At 37.6% G+C, this 27,129-nt stretch overlaps 1 protein-coding gene across 3 annotated transcripts in view; it reads left to right on the top strand.

Moving 5' to 3' along the window:
* Positions 1-24,003, top strand: part of MRE11 (MRE11 homolog, double strand break repair nuclease) — a 70,777-nt gene extending 46,774 nt beyond the window's left edge. For all 3 annotated transcript variants that reach the window (XM_019975338.2, XM_070803277.1, XM_019975340.2), the window contains 6 exons: positions 4,610-4,829; positions 5,964-6,047; positions 13,379-13,437; positions 15,509-15,576; positions 21,042-21,120; positions 23,229-24,003. In XM_019975338.2, the coding sequence (XP_019830897.1) occupies positions 4,610-4,829; positions 5,964-6,047; positions 13,379-13,437; positions 15,509-15,576; positions 21,042-21,120; positions 23,229-23,282 (564 nt within the window). In that variant the 3' untranslated portion in view covers positions 23,283-24,003. The remainder of the gene's footprint in view (positions 1-4,609; positions 4,830-5,963; positions 6,048-13,378; positions 13,438-15,508; positions 15,577-21,041; positions 21,121-23,228) is intronic.
* The last annotated feature ends 3,126 nt before the right edge of the window (positions 24,004-27,129 follow it).

Raw genomic sequence — 27,129 nt, 5'->3', positions numbered from 1 at the left:
AAAAATGTAGAAACTGTTCTTAGTCTGATCCAAAGTTCATAGTTGGACTGGCCTCTGATTTCTTTCTTATGTTCTATCTGAATTTGATTCAGGGTCAATATCTTTTTTTAAGCTGTAATACCAAGTGCTATTAATGGAGTGAAGAGGCAGCCAGTAGGATGAGAGAAAATATTTGCAAATCATATATCTGATAAAGGATTAATAACCAGAATATATAAAGGGCTCTAAAATTCAACGAAACAACCCATTTTAAAAATGGACAGAGGGCTTGCCTAGATATTTCTTTAAAGAAGAGATACAGTTAACCACTAAGCACAGAAAAGATTCTCAATATCATGAAATACTAGGGAATTCTGATCAAAACCATTAGATACACTTGGTATTCCTTTTAATGGCTGTTCTCCAAGAAATTAGAAGGTAACAAATAATGGCAAGAAAATGGAGAAATGGCAACTCTTGTGCTTTGCTGCTGCTGCTAAGTCGCTTCAGTCGTGTCTGACTTTGTGCGACCCCATAGATGGCAGCCCACCAGGCTCCCCCGTCCCTGGGATTCTCCGGCAAGAACACTGGAGTGGGTTGCTGTTTCCTTCTCCAATGCATGAAAGTGAAAAGTAAAAGAAGTCGCTCAGTTGTGTCTGATTCTTAGCAACCCCATGGACTGCGGCCTACCATGGTGGCTCCTCCGTCCATGGAATTTTCCAAGCAAGAGTACTGGAGTGGATTGCCAGTGCATTGCTAGTGGGAAGATAAAAGCTACTGTCGAAAACAGTATGATGATTCCTCAGAAGGTTAAACATGGAATTGCTATATGATCTTTACAAATCTAAGTGGGAAAAATTATTTCTTACTGTTGTTTTTAATTCATACTTTTTTTTATTACTAGTAAGTCTGAACAGTTTTTATAAGTTACATTATATGAAACACTTTGTCATGTTCTTTACATAGAGCATTATTTTTTTTGCCTAGGTCATTGGCCTTTCTCTAATTGATTTATAAGAGCACTCAGGTGAAAGTGTGTGCACACTCATACTGAGTGTTTGGGTAGCAGAGTTAGGGGTTTTTGTCATGTAAAAGAGGTCTCCTTTTGTTCCTGAAGGTTTTTTGTTTGTTTAAATCTGGAATAGGTAATGAATCAAAAGCTTTTTTGGCATCTGTGAAGATAACGCCTGTGGGGTTCTTCCTCCTGTTTTCTGTTAATATGGTGAATTATATTATTTTCTATTCTATTATTGACACATCCTTAGTATCACTTTATGAACCCTCTGGTAATGGGTGTACTGGTCTTTCAGTGTGCCCTGGATTCCTTTTGTTTGCTTTGATATTCATGAGTAAAATACTGTAATTTTTCTTCTGTGCATGCAGTCCTGTGTCAGTTTTCGGTACTATGTTATGCTGGCTTTATAAAAAGAAATTTGCAGCTTTCTTTCTTAATGCTATCGAAATAGCCATGGAATCATCTATTCTTTGAAGATTTGGTAGAATTTACTTGTGAAACTCTCTGGTTGTGGTCATTTTCTGGAGTGTAGATCTTTTAATAATTTTCTCAAAATGTTGTTTGTTAATTAGTCTGTTGAGACTGTCTTGGTTTAGTTGAGGTCATTTATTTTCCAAATTACTTAGAATTGAACAGAGTGCTTTGTCATAATTCTTTCAATTTTCCTTAGATCTTTTTTCTCCCTCCATTCTCATTTCTTTGCTTTAACAATTCATTTTAAAATACTTTCATCTGTTCTTATATTCAGTATTTTTATTATAATTTTCTAGATATTCTGTACTTTTTGTTTTATTTTGCAATTTGAAGTCAGGGTATTTTCATTTTTAATATTATTGCACTGTGATGAGAAAGTATGCTATTCTTTTTTGCTATTTAGAATTGATCTTTTTCTTAGCATCCCATTATATATCAGTTAAACCATTTCATGGGGTCTTGAAAAGAAGTATATTATTTATTTTCAGAGTACAGAGTTCAACATGTATCAATTACATCTACCTTAGTATGTAATTTACAGTGCTTCCCTGGTGGCTCAGGCAGTAAAGCGTCTGTCTACAATGTGGGAGACCTGGGTTCGATCCCTGGGTCGGGAATATCCCCTGGAGAAGGAAATGGCAATCCACTCCAGTACTATTGCCTGGAAAATCCCATGGACGGAGGAGCCTGGTAGGCTACAGTCCATGGGGTCGCAAAGAGCCGGACACGACTGAGCACACTTTGACTTAGTGTGTGATTTAGGTCTTTAGTACATTTTTTAATGTACTGTTATTTATGGTAGTTGTATTCTATAAAGTCACTACAAACACTGAGTGAGTATTTAACTTACTGCTTCAAGAAGAAATACAATAGGCTCTTGCCAGCCACTGGTTACAAAATCTTTGCTAACTGATTAATGCAGTACCTTTTCTGTGTGTGTTTTTGTTTGAGGACACCTTATTCAGTATATGTCATTGATTCATTAACACTGAACTTGTGGCCAATAGCCCTATAACTCATGTCTGAATGACGCTTATCTGACAAGTGTATTTCCTCCACAAGGCACGTCTTAGCTTCCTGCACTTAGGAACAGTAAACAACACTAGCAGTACACCAGGGGCCATTTTAAAAGTAAAATCACCATCCAAAAGCACAGAATTGTGAACAACATGGCACTACAAGTATTCTGAAATGACACTCATTTACAAATACGAGAGCTGAAACCAGAAGGCTGAGTGTCACATTGTTTGACATCATCTGGGAATGTGTGTGTCAGGCAATTAAAAATTTTCACTGCATATGCCCATAAATGACCACAAAAACATCAGGAGTATTGTTTTGGGGTTACAAAAACATTTTGGCAAGTAGGTGAATTTGCATATATGGGATGTGAAAATTATGAGGATTGGCCATACTTTATCTGGGACAAGAAAGATTAATTGAAATCTTTACAGTTTTTTTATATTTTTTGTTGTATTCCCTGAAGTTTTTTCTTTTTGAGTTGTAATGCCATGTTGAACGCTTGTAGTGAGTTAGCTGTTCCACTCCAACAGATGCCTCATCGTGAAGCTTGGTTCCCTCCCACCACCACTTCACTCCTGCTTCTGCCCTGCCTGCTTTGTTCTCATCTCCTTAGTTAGCCCTGTCTGTCCATAGTTCATGGCTCACAGAGAGCTTGGAAACACTCTAGCTGCCTGTTCTTAGACCAAGAACTTGTCATTCTAAGCAAGAGAGACTGTTGTCATGGTCTTTTGGGAGGGATAGATCAATTTTGGAGCTCTCTACACTGTCTGAAACTCTTCAGCATTCTTCCTTAGCCAAGCCAGTTATTCATTCTCCTACCCATTAACTCTTTCTCCTAGGCTTTGTGTTTTGTGGGTAGAGCATTTTTCTAATTTCATTGAAAACATTAAAAAACATTTTTGTTCTTCTTGTTACATTTTGATAGATTTAAAGGAAGAGATCAGAGCATTGCTCTTTTTGTTTTTAATCAGGAAATCTATTGTCACTTCAGAGTTATTCAGGATATTTCATTAAGTGTCAAACTGGTCTTCTTTAGACAGTTTATTTATTAAATTAAAATCTTGATCCTAAGGTTTTAATCCTTTTCCAGGCTTTCACTTGTTTTGTTCTACTTAACTCTTTTTATATATATTTGTAAGAAATTATTGCTTATGTTTTTTTGATTATAAAAGTCATATTTTAGAAAATGTACATTGTAGCAAATTTGTAATATTCAATAATAATGAAGAAAAGAAAAGCACCCTAAAATGTCATCACTCAGAGATAGAAGCTATTTTTCGTGAGGTTTTTTTCCTTGTTATTTATCAATAGCGCATTGTATAGAGAAGTTCAAATGATGACAGTCTCTTACAAATTGTGGTGTTGAATTAGGCATGCGTGCATGTGTACTAAGTCAGTTCCATCATGTCCAACTCTTTGCAACTCTATGGACTGTAACCCACCAGGTGCCTCTGTCCATGGGATTTTCTCCTCTTGTTTTCCTGACAAGAGAGGTTGTCAGGCCCTCCTCCAGGGGATCGTCCCAACCCAGGGATAGAACTCGTCTCTTATGTCTCCTGCATTGGCAGGCAGGTTCTTTACCACTGGCACCACTTGCAAAGCCTGTTGAATTAGGGTTGATTGCTAACTCCTGCCAGAATTGCCATTCCTCCCAGTTCTGAAACTTCTGATTTTGTGAAATTTTATTCTCCTTAGTATACCTTTCAAAAGGTCTCCTTTTATAGGTAGTATTGCAAATCGGTCTGGCAAATCACAGGCACTGAATTTGATTGCTGGTGGAGAAGGCTTCTCTTGTATTGCATTTTTTAGTGTGACTATGAGGAGAAGGGGGCGGCAGAGGATGAGATGGTTGGATGGCATCACTGATTCAGTCAACCTGAGTTTGAGTGAACTCCGGGAGATAGTGAAGGACAGGGAAGCCTGGCATGTTGCATCCCATGGGATTGTAGAGTTGGACACAACTGAGCAACTGAACAACAACAATAACAGCATAATTAGTGAAAAATAATAGTTTAGACAGTTTCTCAATATGAGAAGTTCACCAGAGTGACCAGATTAATGAGTTGGGAGGATGCTGCATTGTCCACTAACGTGCTTTCCTCTTATCATCTCTGTCAGGCCATGAGTAGGGCCAGAGCCCTCAGATCTCAGTCAGAGGACGCCGCTTCCGCCTTGACTGCTGAAGACCTTATGAGCATAGATTTGGCAGAGCAGATGGCTGATGACTCTGATGATAGCATCAAAGCAGCAGCCAACAAAGGAAGAGGCCGAGGAAGAGGCCAAAGAGGAGGAAGAGGGCAGAATTCAATGTCAAGAAGGGGGTCACAGAGAGGAAGAGGTTAGCCCCAAGTACTGTCTTCCCTACACATTCACACTTGGCAGTTGTGCAGGAAATTCAGAATTGTATCCCCATTGGCAGAATTGAGTTACACAGTCCTTCAAAAATTTATCTTTATAATGTGCTGAGATAGGCTTTAGTGTAGTTCTGACATATACATTTCACTTAAATATTGAATAGCCACATGCACATAAAGTTTTTAATATATATTTTTTTACATAATAAAAGAGTTTAATACCTACTCTCCTATTTTTTAAAAGAATTTCATTGTGTTTGGGGATTTTCCTAAAGATCCCGTGGTTAGGACTTGAACTTTCACTGCTAAGGGTGTGGGTTCAGTCCTTAGTCAGGGAATTAAGATCCCTCTAGTCTCACTGCACAGCCAAAAAAAAAAAGTTTCAGTTTTTCTTATACATTTGATATATTTAATTGATACATTTACTCTCACATATACAAAGTAATAGTGAATGAAACACTTAAGGAAAATGATTAACTAAGGCCCACTGACAGTAAGAATAAAACTCCAGATCATAAAAATTATTTTTGTTAGTGTCATAAGATACAAATGCCCACATTATCATGAAATGGCTTTATAAAATTTGTTTACAAAGAAAAACTGCCCTCAAACAATTTGATTTATTAATGTTAGTTAAGATTAATTACCATCATTGTGTTTAATGTGACACTGTTGTCATTGAATAGTCCAAATAATAAAAGCTTTCACCCAGTGACTTCCTAATGAAGTATAAAAATCCCTAGGAATATTTAAAAATTATTTTTATTAAATATTTATCTATAGGAATTTTAAACTGGTTAAAATGGGGACTAATTTATTTAAAAATCTCCAAGGAGAAAAGTCTCCATATTCTATTGATGATTATTTTATTATCCTTGCATTTATAAATATTTTCCTTAAATTTTAAATGGAGCAATATGAACCAGATGTGGCCTAAGTATAGTCTTTGAAAATTGACTGATCAGACTCTAGATGTTTCTTCTTATATATATATATTTGGTATTTTACACATAAACTGTTTTGAGATAAGTTTTTTAAGATTTCATTTTGATTTTATTTTTTTAAAGAAAACTTTAGCTACTGATGGACTGTATATTAACTGCTCATTATTCTAACAGCAGGCACTAGTCTGGAGATTTCTACTCAAGGCAGAGGTTCAAAGGCCACTACATCAACGTCTAGAAATATGTCTATTATAGATGGTGAGTATAGACTGCAAGTGATCATCTTTCAGTTATTTATAAATTCCAATGCAAAAAGACCCAGGAAACCCCATGAATAAGTCTTACTGGTTTGTGTTGTCATCACTGGGGAGTCAAAAGAGTTATTGGAATCACAGGATAAATTATATTAATTTAAAAGACCTTTGCCAGTCAGGGGGGCTATTGAAGAAGGTGAGCTCTAAAATGTATTTTTTATAATATCTGATATTAGATCTGATGATTTCCCTTTAATAGAGGGATCACTGAGACATAGAAAAGGCAGTTGGTCAGTGTATCAACAGTGATTAAGAGACAAGGAACTGCTTCTTAACATACTGTTAACTTGCTTTTCTAATGCTGCTTTTGTCCATCTCTACTGTTAATATAGTCATGTGAGCTGCATTCAAGGGAAATTACAGACAGAATTCTATGCATTGATTTTGTATATGTGTTGTGTCTGAAAGCTAGCCTCAAACTAAGGGAACCTATTTTTTTATAAACTATTTAGATAATTATTATAGAAATTTAATAAACTATTTTTAATATTATAGTTTATGAGATCAGCAGAAATTATAAGTCAGATTTGTGAAAATATATGTTAAAATAGGTGATTTTTTTTCTCCTTTGAATTGAGAGTATATCCATATGTATTGTATTTATATTATTTTATTAGAGATTAATTTTTGACAGATTAAAGAGTTGGATTAAATCTTACAAGATGAAATTTGTAAAGGGTAAATACATGCTGTATATATGTCTAAGAGGATGGCTGCACAGAGAGAGTTCTGAGAAGTATGTGATATTAGCAGGAAACCAAGTAAGAAAGACTTAGGTCACTAAGGTTGTGCAAAGGTTGATCTAACTGTCTCAATCTGATGGTGCCTGAAAGGCTGTTGCTGAGCCATAAGGGACACCAGGATTCTTGCTCTTTGGAGGAGAGGAATTCAATCTGGGACCAGTGACGAGGCTCAATCACTCAGAGATTTTGTGTGATAAAGTTTTATTAAAGTATAAAAGAGATAGAGAAGGCTTATGGACATAGACATCAGAAGTGGAAGGAAAGAGTGCCTCCCTGCTAGCTTTTAGCTGGATGTTATATAGCTACTAGCAGGCTGCTAATTGGAGAAAGGAAATATCTCAAAACTCAGAGACCAGCACCAGGCCCCTCATCCACAACATGCATTTTGACATAACATTGGCACAAGGTGAGTCATCCTGGGCCATAAAGCCATTGACATGAATCTTGAAGAAAGGCAGGTTTCCAAGCAAATATATAGTTTCATTAACATAGATTAGGAGAACAATTGTATGAGTAAAACATACTGGTTCCTTGAGCCCTTATCAGTTCTGAGTCTCTTAAGGGAACTGACTTGAAGAAAGACATAGTTCATTAACATAGCTTAAGAAAAGCATTTCCGTAAGAAAAAGACATTGGTTAGCTCAAGGTTTGAGAAAAGTTAAGTTCAGGTGGAACCAGGTGTCATCATGGCAACATAGAATTTTAAAAGAAACCTTTTAATTTTGTATAGAGAAGGAAAAAATTCTGATACTTGTAGTTTGTTTCCTCCTGCCGCTTAAGAGAGAGAAAATCGTCTGACACTTGCAGCCTGTTTCCTCCGTTTGGAGACCCCTAGCCTTCCTGCCTGTTACCCTCTCAGTGCCTAAAGCAGTATTTATAGAAGTAGTGCTTCTCTACAGCAAGGACGTTCTCTCTCTGTGCTGATTGGATGTATCATGTCAAGAATACTGTGCTCATCTTTGGAACCATGTTTCAAGAAGGATATCAGCTTTATATGATCATTCAGAAGAGAAACCATATAATATAAAAAAATCTCTTAGAAGGAACTTAGGATAGCTAACCTGGGAAAAATTGAAATCTTTACATTAACAAAGTTCAATCATGTCAAAGATCGAATAGATATGATTTGCACAGTCCTAAAGACAGTGGTTTTAAATCTGTTTTAAGTTATAAATTCTGCAAGCTACATATCCTGTCTTTAAATAAGTACTTATGCAATTATATTCAATTTCAAAGGGTTCAGGGATCCCCTAGAAGCCCATCCATGGGCTCTAGGTTAAGAACTGCTCCCCAGTGAGGACAGATGGGAAAAGCTAATCACACACAGATTTAAGTTTATTATATGATAAAAGAGACCTGGAAGACTTAAGAACAATTTCACGTACTCCCTCTTTTATAGACGAGGGAATTGAGCTAAATATTTTGCCATAGGTTGATAAAACCACTGATAGTACTAATTTATGAGACAATTGCTAATTGTCTGCAACTATAATTACTAATATTTATGAGACAATTACTGGATGCCTGTCAACAGCTCAATGGAAAGTGAAAGTGTTAGTCGCTCAGTCATGTCTGACTCTTTGCTACCCCATGGCCTGTAGCTCACCAGATTCTTCTGTCCATGGGATTTCCCAGGCAAGAATACTGGAGTGGGTAGCCATTTCTCCAGGGGATCTTCCAGACCTAGTGATCAAACTTGGGTCTCCTGCTTTGCAGGCAGACTCTTTAGCATCTGCTCAGTAGGGTCGGTACTTACATTTTCTCTGTTTTACAGAAAAGAGAACCAAGGCTTTGAAAAGATAGGCGGTTTATCTAAGGTCTCACAGCTGGTAAATTCTGAAGCTTGAATTGATCCCCCACATTCTCTGGCCTTCAGGACAAGTAGTTAAGCACTATACTAGTTTCCAGAGTGAGATAAAATTAGAGATTGAGCTAATTGGTTGATTGAGCTAATTGGTTCTCAGTAGTCTTTGCATTATACAGAAGAGCCTGTCAATCAGCCCAAACATGGAGTAAGCCACCTCAGAAGGAAATGACCTGTGACTCCATCAGAGGAAGTTTTTCAGTATTTTTTGGATGACAGATGCCTTTGGAGAACAGATAAAGACATCAGATCTATTAAATGATTCTCAAAGAATCTTCTTATCAGAAGTTCTGCTGCTATGTTTTTATTCAAGAATTATTCAATATTTGCATAGAGCCAACTGAAATCCATTTGACTTCATAAGTATGTTGTCTCTGTTGCCATTTAGAAAATGGCATCTAGAAAGATACTGAGACATTCTTAACAGGTCTAAAATAAAAGCAGAGAAGGGGAAAGGAAGTGAAAAAAAAAAGCACTGTAAAGAATCTGGGCTGAGTTCAACATATGAAAAGTTCTGTGACTTTAGATGAGTCACTCACTCTCCTAGTCTGTTCACGTGTAAATTGGGACTAATCTTGCCAAATTCGATTATTCTGAAGATTAAAAGCAAAAAACCTGGGAATTAACTGGTGGTCCACTGATTAGGACTCTCCTGAGGGCCCAGGTTCAATCCATGGTTGGGGAAGTAAGATCCTGCAAGCCAGATGATAGGGTGCCCCCCCACCCCCCAAAGGCTGGCACATAGTAGGCTTTTGTGAAATGTTAATGTTAAAAAAGAGATAGAGCTATTATTGGAAAAAAAGAGGGAGTTAGGAAAGGAACAAGAATAAAATATGAACACATTGTTAAGCCACTACAATTTGGTTAATGTGCAACACAGAGGCATGGACATTGTAAATTACCTGCCTTTACCTGAGCCCAAACTGAGTTTTTTCATCATGGCTTTGTTCAGTTTTTTGTTTGTTTGCTTGTTTTTTTTTAATTAATTTTTTACTTTTGGCTGCACTGGGGCTTCATTGCCATGCACCGGCTTTTTCAGTTGCAGTGAGCAGACTTCTTGAGGTGGCTTTTCTTGTTGCAGAGCACAGGCTCTAGGGCCTGTAGGCTCAGTAGTTGTGGTGCATGGGTTTAGTTGCTCCATGGCATGTGGGATCTTACCGGACCAGGGATGAAACCTGCATCCCCTGCATTGGCAGGCAGATTCTTAACTACTGTACCATCAGAAAAGTCCAGGCTTTATTGTTTTATGTGAAGCTTTCCCTAACACCATCGGACAGAATTAATCACTCAAACTGAGTCTTCAAGTTTCCACTGTTCTTGTTAAGAAATCAGCTGTTAGTTTAGCTTGTTGCTTTTTTTTTTTTAAGTAGTCCATTTTTTCTCCATCTAGCTGTCTTTGGTGTTCCCCACTTTCACTATGATGAATCTAGATTTCAATTCTTTTTTTGTCCTGCTTAGAACTTATTCAGCTTCATGAAACTGTGAATTGGTGTGTTTTATCACTTCTAGTAATCCTTTGTTGTTATCCCTTCAGATACTACCTCTATTCTGTTCTTATTCTTCTAAGATTTCAATTAAATAAATATAACCTGTTCACTCTGTCCTCCTACTGGGGAGTAGTACTAACTTCCCAGAGTAATTAAAAGTGTTAAGTGAACTATGCATATCCATTACTGAGCATAGCACTTGATAAGAATCCAATCAGTGATTGCTGTTGTTATTAATAGTATTAGTGGCAGTGTTTACAATAAACTTATGAAAATGGATTGTCCATAAATTAGTCTAAATTTGTCTTTTATACAGTTGATTTGGCTCAGTGGTTTTACATTTAACTGGTTACATCCAACATTGGGCCTTTTTTTGAAAAATAAAACTGACTTTTTAATACAGTCTGTGACAGAATAACCATGGAGTACTAGCTATAGTTGCTGTAACTTTGGGACAAAAGCAGCTTTAAAACTATAGCTTCTGTGTTTGTATTCTAAATGGAGGAATGAAGAGATAAATAAAGGTTCAATTCTATTATAACAAACTACATGGAGTGTAGAGGTTTGTTACTGCGTTGGAGTTTTATTGGGAAATGTATTATTAGATACTACATTTATAGCCAGCAGCAACATTTTTCCATAGAAGTTTGTCTGCAAAGGATAGTGACTAAGTAAATAAAAGAGCCTCTGTCTTTGCATTTAATTTACCATGGCTACCATTGGTGCTACTCCGTCTACAATGATGATAGTAGTAGTCTCTGTTACTAGCGACATCATTTGAGTACCTACTCCTATAGTCACTTGCCAAAACAATTTACATTAACTACTTCTTTTTATCCTTTCAACAATTTTCAGCATGAAGTATTATTAATGCTGTTTTATAGGTAGGGAAACTGAGATTTGAAGAAGCCAAGGAACTTGGTCACAGTCACCCAGCTAGAGAGTCCACCTAGGTCTAACTCTTAAAACCAGAGCTTTTAGCCCCCAGTACAGTATGCATTGCCTTCCTAATAGAACCCAGTGCTTAATTTTCTGATAATGTTAATTTATCACACAAACATTTATTGGGGATAGAAAGAAAGGAAGGCTCTTGTTTCTTCTTCAAGGAGCTGAGAGTTTGAGGAGTCCGTTAGTGAATAATAATTGAGCAGAAATATTTTTTTGGAAGAGTCACAGTCACTGGCTCTTTCATTCAGTTGCCCTGTCCAGCCTTTGAGTAGAGTAGGATGTGAAGCCAGTAATAGAGTACGTGGGTAAGAACTCTGCTTCTGTCTTTCCTCTCCCCTCTTAGCTAGACATGCCAAGATTGGGGGTGGAAAAAGGGAGTAAATGGTATCTTAGGTCTAAGGTGGGTAGATTCCTGAGTTTTCTTACTAGGAGAATTTTGGACTTTGTGGGGTTGTTTGAGCATTTGACTTCTTTAAATCTTCTGTCTTTTTATCTCCTCTTGCCCTGTTGTTTGGCTTTGGGGTTATCTTGGGGGAGACCTTTTTTTTTAATGTTAGGAAACTGGTAAGGCTTAGGAGAAACTTAAACCTCTGAAGGGCTGTTTACATTTTATTCTAGGTTTTTAATATTCTGCTCTTAATTCCAGTGTGTGTGGGGTTGGGGGGTGGTTCCCCATACCACCATGCAGTTCTCAGACACCTGCTGGGTGTCCTACAAGTCAACTCAGTTCTGACACTGACTACCCAGAGACAGCATCAGATTCCACAGGGGAGAGACCCAGCTCCACAAGACCGCCTGCTTCTCTTCAGATGCCAGTCACATGCTGGAATATGGTTATTCCCATACTTCTGACCACTTGGCCATAAATCAGAGGTTCCCATGACTCCTTCCTTGATTCAATTTACTTGCTAGAGTGACTCACAGAACACAGGAAACTAGTTTACTTACTGGATTACTGGCTTATTACCAAAGATATTAAAGATATGAATCAATAGCCAGTTGAAGAGATACTTAGGGCAAGAGCCAGAACAAAGGAGCTTCTGTCTGTATCAAGTTTGGGGTCTAGGCATGGTGGCATGTGGAAATATCCTGATTCATTCCCTGGAAGCTCTCTGAACCCTCTCCTTTTGGGTTTTTATCTAGGCCCCATTACATAGGCATGATTGATGAGATTATTGGCTGTTGGTGATTGATTCAACCTCCAGCTTCTCTACCCTCCCCAGAAATCAGGTTGGGGACTGAAAGTTCCAACCTTCTCTTCCTAGTTGGTTCCCTGGTACCCAGCCTCCCTCAGTTGTGGTCCCAAAGTTGCCTTGTTAACATAGTAAAAAGCACCTTGATGGCTCTCATCATTTCAGGAAATCAGCATTTTAGGGGCTCCCTGGGCTTCTTGGTTGCTCAGATAGTAAAGAATCCACCTGCAATGCAGGAGACCTGGGTTCGATTCCTGGGTTGGGAAAATCCCCTGGAGAAGGGAATGGCAACCCACTCCAGTATTCTTGCCTGGAGAATTCCATGGACAGAGGAACCTGGCAGGCTACAGTCCATGAGGTTGCAAAGAGTCAGACACAACTGAGTGACTAACACTGACTGGCTAGGGGCTCTCTGCCAGAAATGTGGATGAAGACCAAATTATGTTTCTTACTGTAAAATCATAATATCATAGTCTTGGGAAGAATAAACTTCATGATTCTAACCAGGTTTACAAAGGTGAAAATGTAAGGATTTCTAGGAAAGTTATTGTGAAACAACGTAGTTTTTCTAGAATTCCCTCTGGACAATTACTTAGATACTGAATATTTTTAACACAGTAGAGGAGAGTAAGGAAGCTCTTACTGGAACAAGTGGCTCCTAACACAGTAGAGCCACGAGGAAAGAGCTTGCCAACTATAAGAGAAGACCTGAGGAGGTTACTTTCACTTATTTGGAATTCAGTCTATTTGGTGATCAGATTTTATCCATGTATTTTGCTGTAAAATACTTTTTACTATAGATGTCTTTATGAACACTGCTTATTACTTTATTTGAGTAAATCAGAAAAATCATTTGAGACTGACAATTACACATATAATTCCATCTCCCTTCAGATTTTAAGAAATGGAAGTGGTTTTATAATTAGTCATCATGAGCTTTTACAGATAAAACTTAGGAAATAATCAGCTAAAGAAGCATGCAGATTTTTCTAAACTATTTTAAGAAAAACATAATGGATGTATCATCTTTTTCATTGTAGCCTTTAAATCTACAAGACAGCAGCCCTCCCGAAATGTTGCTACTAAAAATTATACCGAGGTAAGGAACAAAAGTTTTATAATTGTGGGCTACTTTATATTTTGTACATTATGATTGTCAATTCTTTGCTTTACAGAGTAAATAAAAGAAAAAAATGTAAAATGTTAAAACTGTTGAGAACTTTACTGATTATAAAGGCTGAGGGCTTCTAGGAGTTTTTATTTTGTTTTCTCTCTTAAAAAAAAGAGTGAATCACCTTAATTTACATCCATAAATATGTGTCCCCAGTAATAGTTTTAAGAATAATAATGTTGAACCAGAAGGGTCCGTGCGTGGAAAACTGTTACAGAAGATGGGCATTCAGTGCACAGAGTGGTCTTGTTTCTTGTTGGTGTCCTTTTGTTACTTACATACTCTGGCTGTGTCTTAATGGCTGAAACTAGACTCAAGACAGATTACAAGGTCTGAGTTTATGGACCTCTGTGTGACTCTAGATTTAACATGAAACTTCTGCTGTTCCTTTGGATTCCAAGGAGAGTCCAAAATTGGCTTGAGTCTCCTCTTCCCTTGTTTTCAAAACCCATGTGTCTCACTTTTCAAGCATCATTCCTGGCTTCTGCCTCTGAGTGGCTGTGGGTCCGCCCCCCCCCACCCTGAGATATAATAATCAAAAATGCCTCCAGACATGCCAGACGTTTCTGCAATGGGAGTAGGGGTTAAAAATCACACCTGTCTGAGAATCACTGCTCTGTATCATACCACCCTAGCAATGTTAAATTCATCCCTTCCTGGTCTCTGCGAGCTTGTGATGTGGCTGACCTCCTCTTCCAGAAAGCTTCTCTGTCCTTCTCCTACTATTGCTCTTTTATTTCTCTTAATTTCATCTTTTTTTTTTTTTTTCCACCTCTTCTGGTCCTTTTATCCTGACCTCCATTTCATTATTCCGTCAGCTGTTGCCCTCTATTGCTTCATATATGAAAACAAACAGAACTTTCATCATGTCCACAAGGAAGCTTCCCTTCTAGATTTTTCTTTTATAATGTAAGAATATGAGTTCAAAAAGAGTTAAGTCATGGCAAACTAACTTTTGGAAGAATATGAGTTCAAAAAGAGTTAAGTCATGGCAAACTAACTTTTTCTTTCATTTTTTTAATTGAGGATACATAGTGGAGAAGGCAATGGCACCCCACTCCAGTACTGTTGCCTGAAAAATCCCATGGACGGAGGAGCCTGGTAGGCTGCAGTCCAATGGCGTAGCTAGGAGTCAGACACGACTGAGTGACTTCACTTGCACTTTTCACTTTCATGCATTGGAGAAGGAAATGGCAACCCACTCCAGTATTCTTGCCTGGAGAATCCTAGGGACGGGAGCCTGGTGGGCTGCCGTCTATGGGGTCACACAAAGTCGGACACGACTGAAGCAACTTAGCAGCAGCAGCAGCAGTGGTGGTTTAGAGGAATGCTGAAGGTGTTAGATTACTTCAAGGTACATAAGACAATCTAATGACAGTTTCATGGACAAAAATATTGTCTGGATTCATAGCTGATTAGACAGCTTCATTTAATGGTTTTTGACTAATAGTTCAGTGTTAACCTGTTGAGGGAGTGGATCTCAAGTGCTGTTTTTTTCACTGTTTTGTCTTTGACTTTATCAGTTAGATGAAGACACAGCAAATGTGTGTATTAAGTGTCAAGATAACAGAAATATAGAATAGGTGGTATTTTGGATTATAGAATCAAGAATCATAAATATCTTTAGTGAGGCTTAAAGGCAACAAGTGGTATTTAACAGGGATAAATGTAACAGAAAAACAGATATTCAGTACTTCGAAGCCACACAGTCTTATATACCTCATTTTTAATTAGAGATGAAACAACGACGGTCTTTCATTTCAAACCCAAGAGAATCAATCACAGGGCACTATCTGCATGTGACCCTATGTGAGTCATTCACCAGTCTAGGTACATGTTCCTGTACGTACCCAGGCTGCCATGGTACAGGGTGCTGTTAACATGGTTTCTGCCTCCTTCTTTGTAAATTTTTATAAAAAATGTATTCTTAGACTCTTTAATGCATTTTTATTCAAATTTTCCATCCCCACAAAGACTATTTGCTGTTTCTCCCTCTTAGGTGATTGAGGTGGATGAGTCAGATACCGAAGAAGACGTTTTTCTGACTACTTTCAAAACTGATCAAAGGTAGGTGTAGTCACTTCCTACAAGAAGAAACATCTGAAAAAATTAAAAATTATCCAGAATTCTCCTTATACATTTTTCTAAGTCATGGAAATCTAACAGATTCATTTTCAACTAGTCATGTATTTGTTGTTGCTGTTTAGTCACTAAGTCATGTCTGACTCTTTGTAACCCCATGGACTAAGCTCTGTCCATGGAACCCTCCAGACAAGAATACTGGAGTGGGGTTGCCATGCCCTCCTCCAGGGGATCTTCCCGACCCAGGGATCAAACCATCATCTCCTGCATTGCAGGCAGATTCTTCACCACTGAGCCACCTGGGAAGCAGTCATGTATATACAGAAGTGAAAAATAGACCAGGGGCTAGTTCATAGAGTCAGTGCATCATTATTACAAGTATTTTCAGTGACAGTTTGAATAACTTGTCATTCATTTCCTTTTGCCTTTATTAACCAGTGATTTTCTTGTTAGAGTACTGTGTTCTCTTCAGTTAACAGAAAATAGCTTTGTATTTTGTTTATATTCAGTTTCAGCTTTTAGCACTTCCTGTATGTCAGGCACCATTCTAAGCCTTTGCATATGAATTAGATTGTTTGCTGCTTACAGTCACTCCAGGAGGTAAATGTATTTATAACTCTGTTTTCCTCCCTTTTGTCTTTGAAGAAAGTGAAGCCTGGTAGTTTAAATAACTTACCTGAGGTCACCAGCCAGTCACGGACCAGGCATTCTGCTCCAGGACTCACCTCTGCCATTGCTGCTTTTATTTAATTTTATTGAAGTATTAGTTGATTTATAGAGTTGTGTTATTTTCTGCTGTACAGCAGAGTAGTTATACATATATATACATTCTTTTCACATTCTTTCCCATTATGGTTTATCCCAGGATATTGAATATTGTTGCCTGTGCTATACAGTAAGACCATGTTGTTTGTCCATTCTATATATAATAGTTTGCATCTGTTAATTCCAGATTCCCAGTCTATCCCATTTGCACCCTTCTCCCCCTTGACTAGCACAAGTCTGTTCTCTGTGTCTGTAACTCTATTTTTATTTTGTAAATAAGTTCATTTGTGTTGTATTTTAAATTCCACATATAAGTGATATCATATGGTATTTGTCTTCCTCATTCAGACTTACTTTGCTTGTTAAGATAATCTCTAGGTTCATCCTCTGCTATTGCTTCTTAACATAATAGATTAAACTCTCAGACCTCTATGCATGAATAAGAGTCATTTAAATGACAAGAGATGATTTAGAAACTAACATTTTGGCAAGAAATCTGAAATCAGCCTTGGCAGATTTGTGTTCCTAATGACAGCAACTGGGTAACACGATTTAGGTTGTTTGGTGGAAATTATTTAGTAATAACATGGTTGGTATATTTATTTTAGTCATAATTGGAAGCATTAAGCTCTACTACTTACTGAGTATGGGCCTTGTACAAGTTTCTTCTGTGCCTCAGTGTCCTCATTTGTAAAATGAAGACAAGAAGATTCATCTCCAAGGGTTATTATGAGGCTTAGAAGTAAGTTAATGTTAGTGAAGTGCTAAGTACAGCACTGATAGCTTATGGTGAACGGTGCTGGATTTGTGGTCTCCAAAGGAGAAGATTTAACTCTGGGACCAAAGACACAGTCTCAGTCACTCAGAGCTTTGTGTAGCAGAGATTTTATTAAAGTGAAAGTGATAGAAAAGTGTTCTAGCAAAAGGCACAGGAAGGGGGTAGAAAAGTATCTGCCTCGCTAGTTTAAGCACAGCATTAAATATATTTAAGCATTAAATATATTTATATAAAAGCATTTTATACTTTTCAACTGGCTGTTGAGAATAGATAAAAAGAATGCGTCAAAGCTGTGAAAGTTTTGTCAGAACTCTTTTCCCACAGCATACATCTTGAGCTTAAAAAATACATGTCCTTGAGCAAGAGATAGGGCTTACAAGGCCTATGTGGCTAAGGCAAAAGAATGTGAAAAAGAAAGAATGTTCACCTCCTTAAAGGGGCCTTGGACTCCCTATCAACCTGCCTAAGTTAACTCTCTCAGTACTTGGCACAAAGTAACACCTCTATAAAGAGGAACAGGCTAGGGAAATCGAATGGGAATAATAGGAAGAATGGTAGGCAGTGAAAGCACTAATATTCTGGTGGTTAACTTGAAAAAGGAAAGAACTTTCAGCTGTAAAACTCCCTTCTGCTGGATAGGCAATGGTGGTCCACCCACTTTTCTTTGGAAAAATTGCAGCAAACTCTACCTTGTTGTGGGCTTCCATGGTGGTTCAGACAGTAAAGAATCTGCCTGCAGTGTGGGGGACCTGGGTTCGAATCCTATGTCTGGAAGATCACTTGGAGAAGGAAATGGGAACCCACTCCAGTATTCTTGCCCAGAGAAGTCCATGGACAAAGGAGCTTGGCAGGCTACAGTCCATGGGGTCGCAAAGAATTGGACACAACTGAGTGACTAACTCTACCTTGTTGTACTGGGAATAAGAGGACCCTTCCAGATTTGATAGAGCTGGTGGTACCCACCCTCATCTTAAAGCCACGAGCAAGAGAAGACCCGGTCCCATCAGGCCAGGGGGAAGAGGAGAGATGGAAGGGATCCTGTTAAACCTCGCAGTGAGGGGAACTGACATTTCGGGGGCACCTTTTATGTGCCAAGGCCAATTTAACATGTTATCTTATGCTTGTGACAGTGCTACAACTGACATAATTGGGCGAACATCTCTAGACAGGAATTCTGACCTGTGGCTCCAAATTATATCTGTGCAAAAATGAAGACGACTTAGAGCTCCTGCACACAATTTAATACACCCTCTCTGCCTTAAAGCTCATCAAATTAAACCTTTTTTTTTTTTTTGGTCATTAAGGACAAAAGCCATTTATTTATTTGGCCTAGCAGTCAAAGCAATATAGCCATTCTTTGCTTCCAGCACTGATTTATAAGGATAGAGGACCTCTTATAGACTGGATCTGTCAGTGTGTGGGGTCCTCTGGTATAGAATTAGGGGCCCCTGCTGTGATCACATGAGTCAGCGTCTGGTGTAGATGTCTGGGCACTATTGGTTATTTGTCTGGGGAGACAGCAGCAGGCAGAGTCAGGTCTCAGTGCGTGCTTCTTTCTTAACTTTCCACTTTCCCCAGCCCCCGTATCCACAATGCCTTGCCTGCCGTGGTGGGCTTCGGCTTTATGCTCTTGATGCTCCATCTTCCTGTCACAGATGGAAACCAGTCAATGACCAGTTCCAGGTTAGGTCAAATACAGAGAGGTAGGAGAGTCCCAGTTCGATCGGTTGATAAGTTCCTTGATCTGCTGTCTCTGAAGCTGTGTTGCTCTTCGAGTTTGCTCGTCATATCCTCCTTTACCTTTGTGCCTGAGAACCTGTGGGTTTTTCTGTTTCCTTCTGACATAAGACCTCTTGTTTCAAACAGTTTGTCCAGACAAGACCTTCAGTTCTTTTGCTGTAATAACATTCCAAAGCGTGGTAATAAATCGTTGGCTAGGAATTCACAAACGCTGCTTTCATTTGTGACGGGAGCCAGCCACCTTTTTCTTAAAGGGTTAGGTAGTAAATATTTTAGGCTTTGTGGGCCAGGAGACAATATTGGGGATATTATGTAGGTACTTAACGATTTAAATGTACCCATTTCAAAAGGTGAAGACCATTCTTAGCTCACATCTGTGGGCAACAGGTAGGCTGGATTTGGCTTGCTAACCAAGATTGCTGGCCCCTGTTCTAAGATAACTTAAAATTTTTGTTAGTAAAAAGACAGGAATATGAATTCCATTACTACAAGTTAAGCTTCATAAAAGCAGATTCCTGATTAACTTGGTTACCGATATTTGCCAGGGCCTATCATTTAGTACTTGGCAAGGATCAAGTACTAAATAAATATTTGCTATTCAATTTGGACAGAACATGAATAATATTAACTAAGGCAACCCTAGAAAGCAGTGAGGCTTTTCCAAGATCCTTTTATCCTTTTATGGAAACATAGCTGATAGTTGAATTAAAATATTTCAATGTTGCCATAATTTTGAGGAGTAGAGGACAGTAGTAGATATGTGTTAATATATGCTAAGAACTATGATAATACAAGCAAACATCTGTGAAATGCTTCATACATGTCAGGCACTGATCGAAGTGTTTAGGTATATTAACACATTTAATCTTTTTAAAGTGGCTATTGATTTTTATTTTTAAAATTATTTTTTATTGGAGTATAATTACAATGCTGTGCTAGGTTCTGCTGCTAAGTCACTTCAGTCGTGTCCGACTCTGTGTGACCTCATAGACGGCAGCCCACTAGGCTCCCCCGTCCCTGGGATTCTCCATGCAAGAACACTGGAGTGGGTTGCCATTTCCTTTTCCAATGCATGAAAGTGAAAGTGAAGTCGCTCAGTCGTGTCCGACTCTTAGTGACCCCATGGACTGCGGCCTACCAGGCTCCTCCATCCATGGGAGTTTCCAGGCAAGAGTACTGGAGTGGGGTGCCATCGCCTTCTCCGGTGCTAGGTTCTACTGTAGAGCAAAATGAATCAGCCATACATATACATACATATATTCCCTCACTTTGGGATTTTCTTCCCATTCAGGTCACTGCAGTGCAGTAAGTAGAGTTCCCTGTGCTACATAGTATGTTCTCATTAGTTATCTATTTTACAGAGAGTGTCAATAGTATATGGGCTTCCCTGGTGGCTCAATGGGAAAGAATCCACCTGCCAATGGAGGAGACGCAGGTTTGATCTCTGGGTTGGGAAGATCCCCTGTAGAAGGAAATGGCAACCCACTCCAGTATTCTTGCCTGGAAAATCCCATGGACAGAGGAGCCTGGCAGGCTTCATTCCATAGGGTCACAAAGAGTCAAACACAACTTGGTGACTAACCAGCAACAACAACATAAAGAGTACATATACGTAAATGCAATCTCTCAGTTCCTCCCACTCCTCCCCTTCCCCCCTTGGTGTTTGTATGTTTGTTCTGTGCGTCAGTCTCCATTCCTGGTTTGCAAATAGGTTCATCTCTCCCATTTTTCTAGATTCCACATGTGTGCATTAATGCAAGATAATTGTTTTTCTCTCTCTGACTTACTTCATCCTGTATGACAGTTCTTTGGGTCCATCCACATCCCTACAAATGACCCAGTTTCATTCCTTTTTATGGCTAACACATTTAATCTCTTAAAAAAGTATTATTATCCTCGTTTCATATCTGAGGAGATTGTGGCACAGAGGCTGAGTACCTTGCTGGAAGCCATGTAACTCAGAAGGGGCAGAACTGGAATTCACACCTTGACCTCAGAGTGCTTTTCCTCACACATCTCTGAGCTTTTACTGCCTCTAATGCAGCTCGAAGAGAATGTACTAGCTGTTTTTATTTATGGCTGCTACTAAAATGAAAAATTTGGGAAGAAAGGCTCCTGTGATGAATTTTTGGTTCATCTTCTCTGTTTTTCTCCTATTTTGCCTCAGAGGCTCGAGCACTTCATCATCAAGCAAACCCATGTCCCAGAGCCAGATCACCAAAGGGGTCGACTTTGAATCAGATGAGGTAATAATGAAGTACTAAGTTAAATCTTAAATAATTTAAGTGTTTATAAAATCTGAATAGGAACTGCTAAGCTAGTTGCTAAAAATTATTTCTGAATATAGTTTCATTGATCACCTTCCTTGGAACCATAGTTACTGTGGAATCAATGAGTGGCCTCTGTTGAGTGCCTGTCAGTGGAAATGTCTCAGATGTGAAAGGCCTGAAATTAACATCTAATATTCACTCAGCTCTTATTTAACCTGCCCAGTTAACAGTAGGATCAGAATAGTTTTTTTAAGCTTTTGTTGTTTATGTTTGGAGAAATAGCGGTGATAATATCATAGAAGTTACTTTTTAATAGAATGTTTATTAAATCCTCATTATATGCTCTACACATTTCCTATATAAGGATGCATGGTGGTAATTTTCAACTGTGGTAGAAACATGAACATAAAACTTAAATCTCAACCAGTTTTAAGTGTACAATTATCAATAGTTCACTAGTGTTAAGTGTATTCACATTGTTGTGCAACAGCCTCCAGAACCTGTGCATCTTCCAGAACCAAAAATCTATACCCATTGAACCACATCTTTCCATTTCCCCTCTCCTCAGCCCCTAGAAACCACTCTAGTGTCCTTATGATTTTGACTGCTCTGATACTTGAGATCAGTGGGATTATATAGAATTCGTCTTTTTCTCCCTGGCTTATTTCACTGAGCACAGTGTTCTCCAGGGTTATCCCCATTGTAGCATGTGAATCACACCTATGATTTTGAGCTTCACCTGCTGCTGTCATGTTCCCTGTGTCTCAGATGTGGTTTTGAAACAGCTCAAAGAAAGACTCCCTAGAACTCGGGCTACAGAGAAAAATGGCAACATGAACTCATACAGTCTGTCTATTAAATACTAACATGTTGCCTCCAGGAGAGAAGTGAGCAATTGTTGATGCATTTGTTAATTCCAGAGCATCTAGATATACATATGGTTATATGTTACTTAAAAAAATTTGTATACTTCAAGTTAACTGCAAAGGAGAACTATTTGCAAATTCTCTACTATACCTTAGTTTGGATTTAACTCTCATTTATAAATCAGTTCTGCCTTTTATGGTAGCAGAAAATGAATCAATAAGTGAGAGCGAATTTGTATTTCTCAAGACATCCGTATATCACTAGAGATAGCTAACTTGGTGAACATTTGAATGTGTTAACATCGCCAACAGAGCCTAACACCAAATAGTTATTCCTTTTTAGTAATTTCTTAAAAGAAACATAAACCAAAACTTTACAGTTTTGCTTTCTCTTTTGAATATTTAGTTATAAAATATATAATCATTGATTTATGTTATCTGCCTTAGATCATGTGTTTGGGGCTTATTTTAGGTTTGTTACTTTTCATTCTCTCTAAATTCTTAGCAAACATCTGATATTCTTGCCTATTTATACTGTACATGTAATAAACAACCCAGGAACACAGGAACTCATTGAAACTGAAATAGCCTGTCTACTTCTTTTTCTAAAAAAATATTTGAAAGATTGCTTTGCTAGATTGTTTCTTGCATCATTCTGAGAGTATTGGATCTATTTCTGGCATTATATGGGTAGTGGGAATAAAAGTTGCAGTTATATCTAAACTGGATCATGTGGCTTCATTAATTTTTTGGCTTTCAGTTTCTGGAACGTGATATATACCAGTTATAAACTGTAAATTGAAAAAAAAAAAAAACCTGTTTAAAAACCTAATAGAAATAACTTGAATAGTATTTATTTTTTGGCTTTCCCATACCTTATTTGCTTTTTGTAGGATGAATAACTGAGAGACATATATTGACATATATTATGGGTGTATATATACACACTCATATAGAGCAGGATAAATTTTTATTTTTAATGCTTGCTAAAAATTCAGTTGAGCTTATTTATTTTAACAGTGAAATGGCTACTAAGGAAGGGAGAAAGAGAAAAAAAAACTGACAATTTATATTTATGAAGGAAATAGAAACACGAAAGCATACCCAATGTGAAAAGAGAAGATGGCTCTTACTGGCATTGTTTGCCCGTAAGCACTTCTGTTTTATCTCAGTGAAGCATGGAACAGTCACTAATTTTACATTTGGATGTCGTTTTAGGACGATGACGATCCTTTTATGAACCTTAGTTGTTTAAGAAGAAACAGAAGATAATATATTTAATGGCAGTTTGAAGTTTTTAAGATTCGGGAAAAATTGAAACATTGCAGACTAAGAGTTTACCAGTTGAAGATTTTTTGAGTATTGCAGTTAACTGAAGAATTTGAATCATTCTTGCTTACACAGAGATGGAGAAACTAATGTATAAAAATTTATGTTTTTTAGTATCATTTCCTGACCATGACTCCACTGTCTGAGAAAATTCCCCGTTCAAGGACACATAGAGTAGCCTTGGTTCTCCTTATTTTTCAATCTGGTGTTAATGTTACCTGTATTATAAATGCTCTATAAAACTTAGAAGGTTATATGACATACAATAGTTTTATTTATACTGAGTGAGAGCTTTGTGTAAATATCATTCTTGAATAAGGACTAAAATAAATCTACCATTGTACATTTCTGCTTTATAATCAAACACTGTGTCAGTATTTTAAGGTGATGACATTTAGCCAGAGTTGAGGAAAAGAGCTTTACCCCTTTTTTTATAATTTTAGTAATTTCTAGACATCCTGAATTTCCTGTACGTAAAACAGTTTATATGAACAGTGCCTAAGCTCACTGTTTGTTACTCAATATGTGTTCTTTTTCAATATATGTTCTTTTTCTAGTGCTTGTGAAGGTATCAGCCAGAGACTTTGAATGATTACATATATCCTGTACTTTGAACAACTCGATAAAAGTTGGTATCAAACAATAAAGTCTGTCATAATTATCATTTCTTATTCCAGTTGTAGCAAAGATTTTAAAAGATTGTGCTTCCATTGACTGGTAGTAATTTCCTGCATTATTTTCCATTATTAAAGTTTCTGTCTCTTCCTTATCTATTTCTAAGAGGAAAGGGTTAAAATAGTTTAACCATATTTTCTTAGAAATATTGAATCTTTTTTTTTTTTAGATAGACTGGCCAATTGAGCCTTATGGTTATATTAGATTAACAATGAAGTATCACTTCTATGGAATATCAGTGCCAAGATTCCTCACTATTAATATTTTATCTTAACATTGAGCATGGGCAATTCCAAAATCTTAGAGAAGCAGCTTCTGTTACTTTTTCTTACTTGTAAATAAGAAAGGAGAAAATGGCTCTTACTACTTCTTAGGACCAAAGAATTTGACCTCTTCAGATTTAAGTTCAGTAATCCCATTTTCCTTTTTAAGACTGTTAAAAGACCCCGTTGGAGTGTTGTTTTCATCTTACAATGCAGCTATTTATTCAAACTCCTAAAGGAAGTTACAGATCTTGGTGGTGCAACAGCCTGACATTTCTTCATAGGTAGAAACAAACACTAGATGGAGCAATAGCCCTGATCTTTGGTATATTCAAACCTAGAATGTATCAAACTCCAAAAGACAACATTAGCTTAGTGGCTGGCCTGTATATCATATCCCTTTGCAAGGACCCAAGTCAAGAATTGCAATGTAGCCCTGGTTTCTTTAAAAATATTTTCTGTACTTCATTTGAGTATAGGATTATTTTAGTAGGTAGCACCAAAGCCTCAGCAGAAGGCCTTGTCCTGTGAAATACTCTCCAGCACATCTACTCCCATCTTTAATATTCCTAGTATTTGAATGAAGCAAAGATGAGATGCTTTCCACGGTGGGATGGAAGCTGGTTTGGGAGACAATCTCTAGGAAGACTCAGCTAATGACTCTTCTCACCTGCCAATCAGATGTGTTCAGGTGAGAGTCATAGTAAGGGACATGGTCACTAATGCAACCTGACAGGTTCCTGAGAAAAAGAGTAAGGACTTCCTCTGTGCAAACTGCTCTATGGTATGAAAGAGGTACTAAATGGGATGCATTTAGCTCCTGTGAAAAGTAACTCAGGCAGGGAGAGAAGGTGAATTCTCCCCAGCTAATTCAGGTCGTTTTGTGAATAGCATGTCACTTCCTGTATATTGGTTGGCCCAAAAGTGTTGGGGTTTTCCATGAAATGTTACAAAAAACCCAAATGAACTTTGGGGCCAACCCTGTAGTAAGTATGGAGAAGGAAATGGCACCCCACTCCAGTATTCTTGCCTGGAGAATCCTGTGGATAGAGGAGCCTGGTGGGCTGCTGTCCATGGGGTCACACAGAGTCAGACATGACTGAAGCGACTTAGCTGCAGCAGCAGCAGCTATAGTAAGTAAAGTAGGAAAGAATGACATTTTTGATGAATTTTGCTCCATAGTTAAGTATGCCACATACCCTTTTTATTGTATATTGATGCAGTAAAATCTAGGGCTTTTTGGATGATTTTTCGAGTTGGGATAGATGTGTGGAGGTGATAACTGCAGAACCCCTGCAGTTTCCTCAGAGGCTGAGAGAAAGCATCAGTGAAAACATTCTGAGGGGAAAACTTCTTTCATCATTTACCAAAGAATATCTTTTTTCTGGCGTTTTATATCAAAAATATAATAGTACATTTATAATTCTAGGAAATAAAAGTGGTACTTAGGAAATTCAGGCATTCAGACTTCCAATTTGGGTACATATTGGATATGGTTTTCATAAATGTTTAAAATTATGAAATACAGTAACAGAAAAGTCATGTAGTTAAACAAATAATGATAAAGTGAGCCTCATGGCATTCTGTACAGGTCAGAAAATAGAATTTCACCAGTGCCTCAGGAGCACTGGTGTCCTCTCTAGGAAACCCCATCTTGACCTCTGCCATTGAGAAGTTCGTTCTTTTGCCACAAGGTGGTGCTTCCAAATTTAAAATTTACTCAGTGTAGTTTTGCAGTAAATTTGGAACCTATGCAATAATACTGAACCTATGCAGTTAAAACCAAAATTAGCTTTCTAATTTTATATGTAAATTGCTTGGCATATTTCACCTGGCTCAGCCTGTGTTACTAAGGAAATTGTCAGTTCAATAAATTTTACATATAAAGGTTCAAGAAGAAAATGTTTTATGTTTTAATAAAGAGAGAAAAGTCTTTATTAGAAAAATGGAATTAAAAAGTTTCCCATTGTAAAATTTTTCTGTTGAAGTGTACTGTATTTAAAAATAACTTTCCCCCAGTGTAATCTGTTGTCCTTTTTTGTATTCCTTATACATTTGTCACACTGTTTTATGGCTTGTTAAAGCTAATTATTATTTTTTTTTTTAAGCTCATTTGTTATAGAATAAAGATTTGGTTTTTTTGAGTCAAAAGAGCTTCCATATTTTTGAATGAAAAATGTCTACATTTCATCATTTGCTTATCTTATTCCCTTTTAATATTTCTGAACTTAATGTTTAATAACTAGGTCTCAAAATACTAGCAGTTTAGATAGGTCTCTATGAAGTCAGTTCATATAGCTTTCTCTTGCCAAGCACATTTGTATATCTGTTCTGTGACTGATAGCTAAATCTGATTTTAGCTATTTAAATCATACAGGCAATGCATATTCTTCAAAATTCAGACATTGAAATCTTTATCAAAACATGTATTTCCCCATAATCTTCTCCCCAAACAACCTCTCAACAGTTTAGGTACATATTTCTCTAATTGCTTTTGACATGACTGCTAACAAAAATGGTTGAACAGTCTCTGTGTCAAGGTATATGTTCACCTTAGTATTTACTTTGACATCCTGAGTTTTATGTATCTTGTTTATCAAGCTCTTTTAATTTAAGCCACCATTGTCTGTTTTTTTTGAGAGATAATTGCAGTGCTTTCCAATGTGTAATTTAAGTGTTTTCACTCTAATAATTTGGGTCAAATAAAAGAATATTTAATCTGTGTGCCTTGATGTCATAAGTGGTAAAGCAGGATTCAAAGGGCTCTTGACCAGTGATTGCACATAATAGTTGATTAGCCAAAAGAAGCACGATGGATATTAGGCTGTTTGGCCCAGGCTGCTCTGTTCTGC

The sequence above is a fragment of the Bos indicus genome, chromosome 15 (genome assembly GCF_029378745.1).
Source record: "Bos indicus isolate NIAB-ARS_2022 breed Sahiwal x Tharparkar chromosome 15, NIAB-ARS_B.indTharparkar_mat_pri_1.0, whole genome shotgun sequence".
Lineage (NCBI taxonomy): Eukaryota > Metazoa > Chordata > Mammalia > Artiodactyla > Bovidae > Bos > Bos indicus.
Note: the sequence above shows the minus strand (reverse complement) of the source record. Positions and strands in the feature narration are given on the sequence as shown.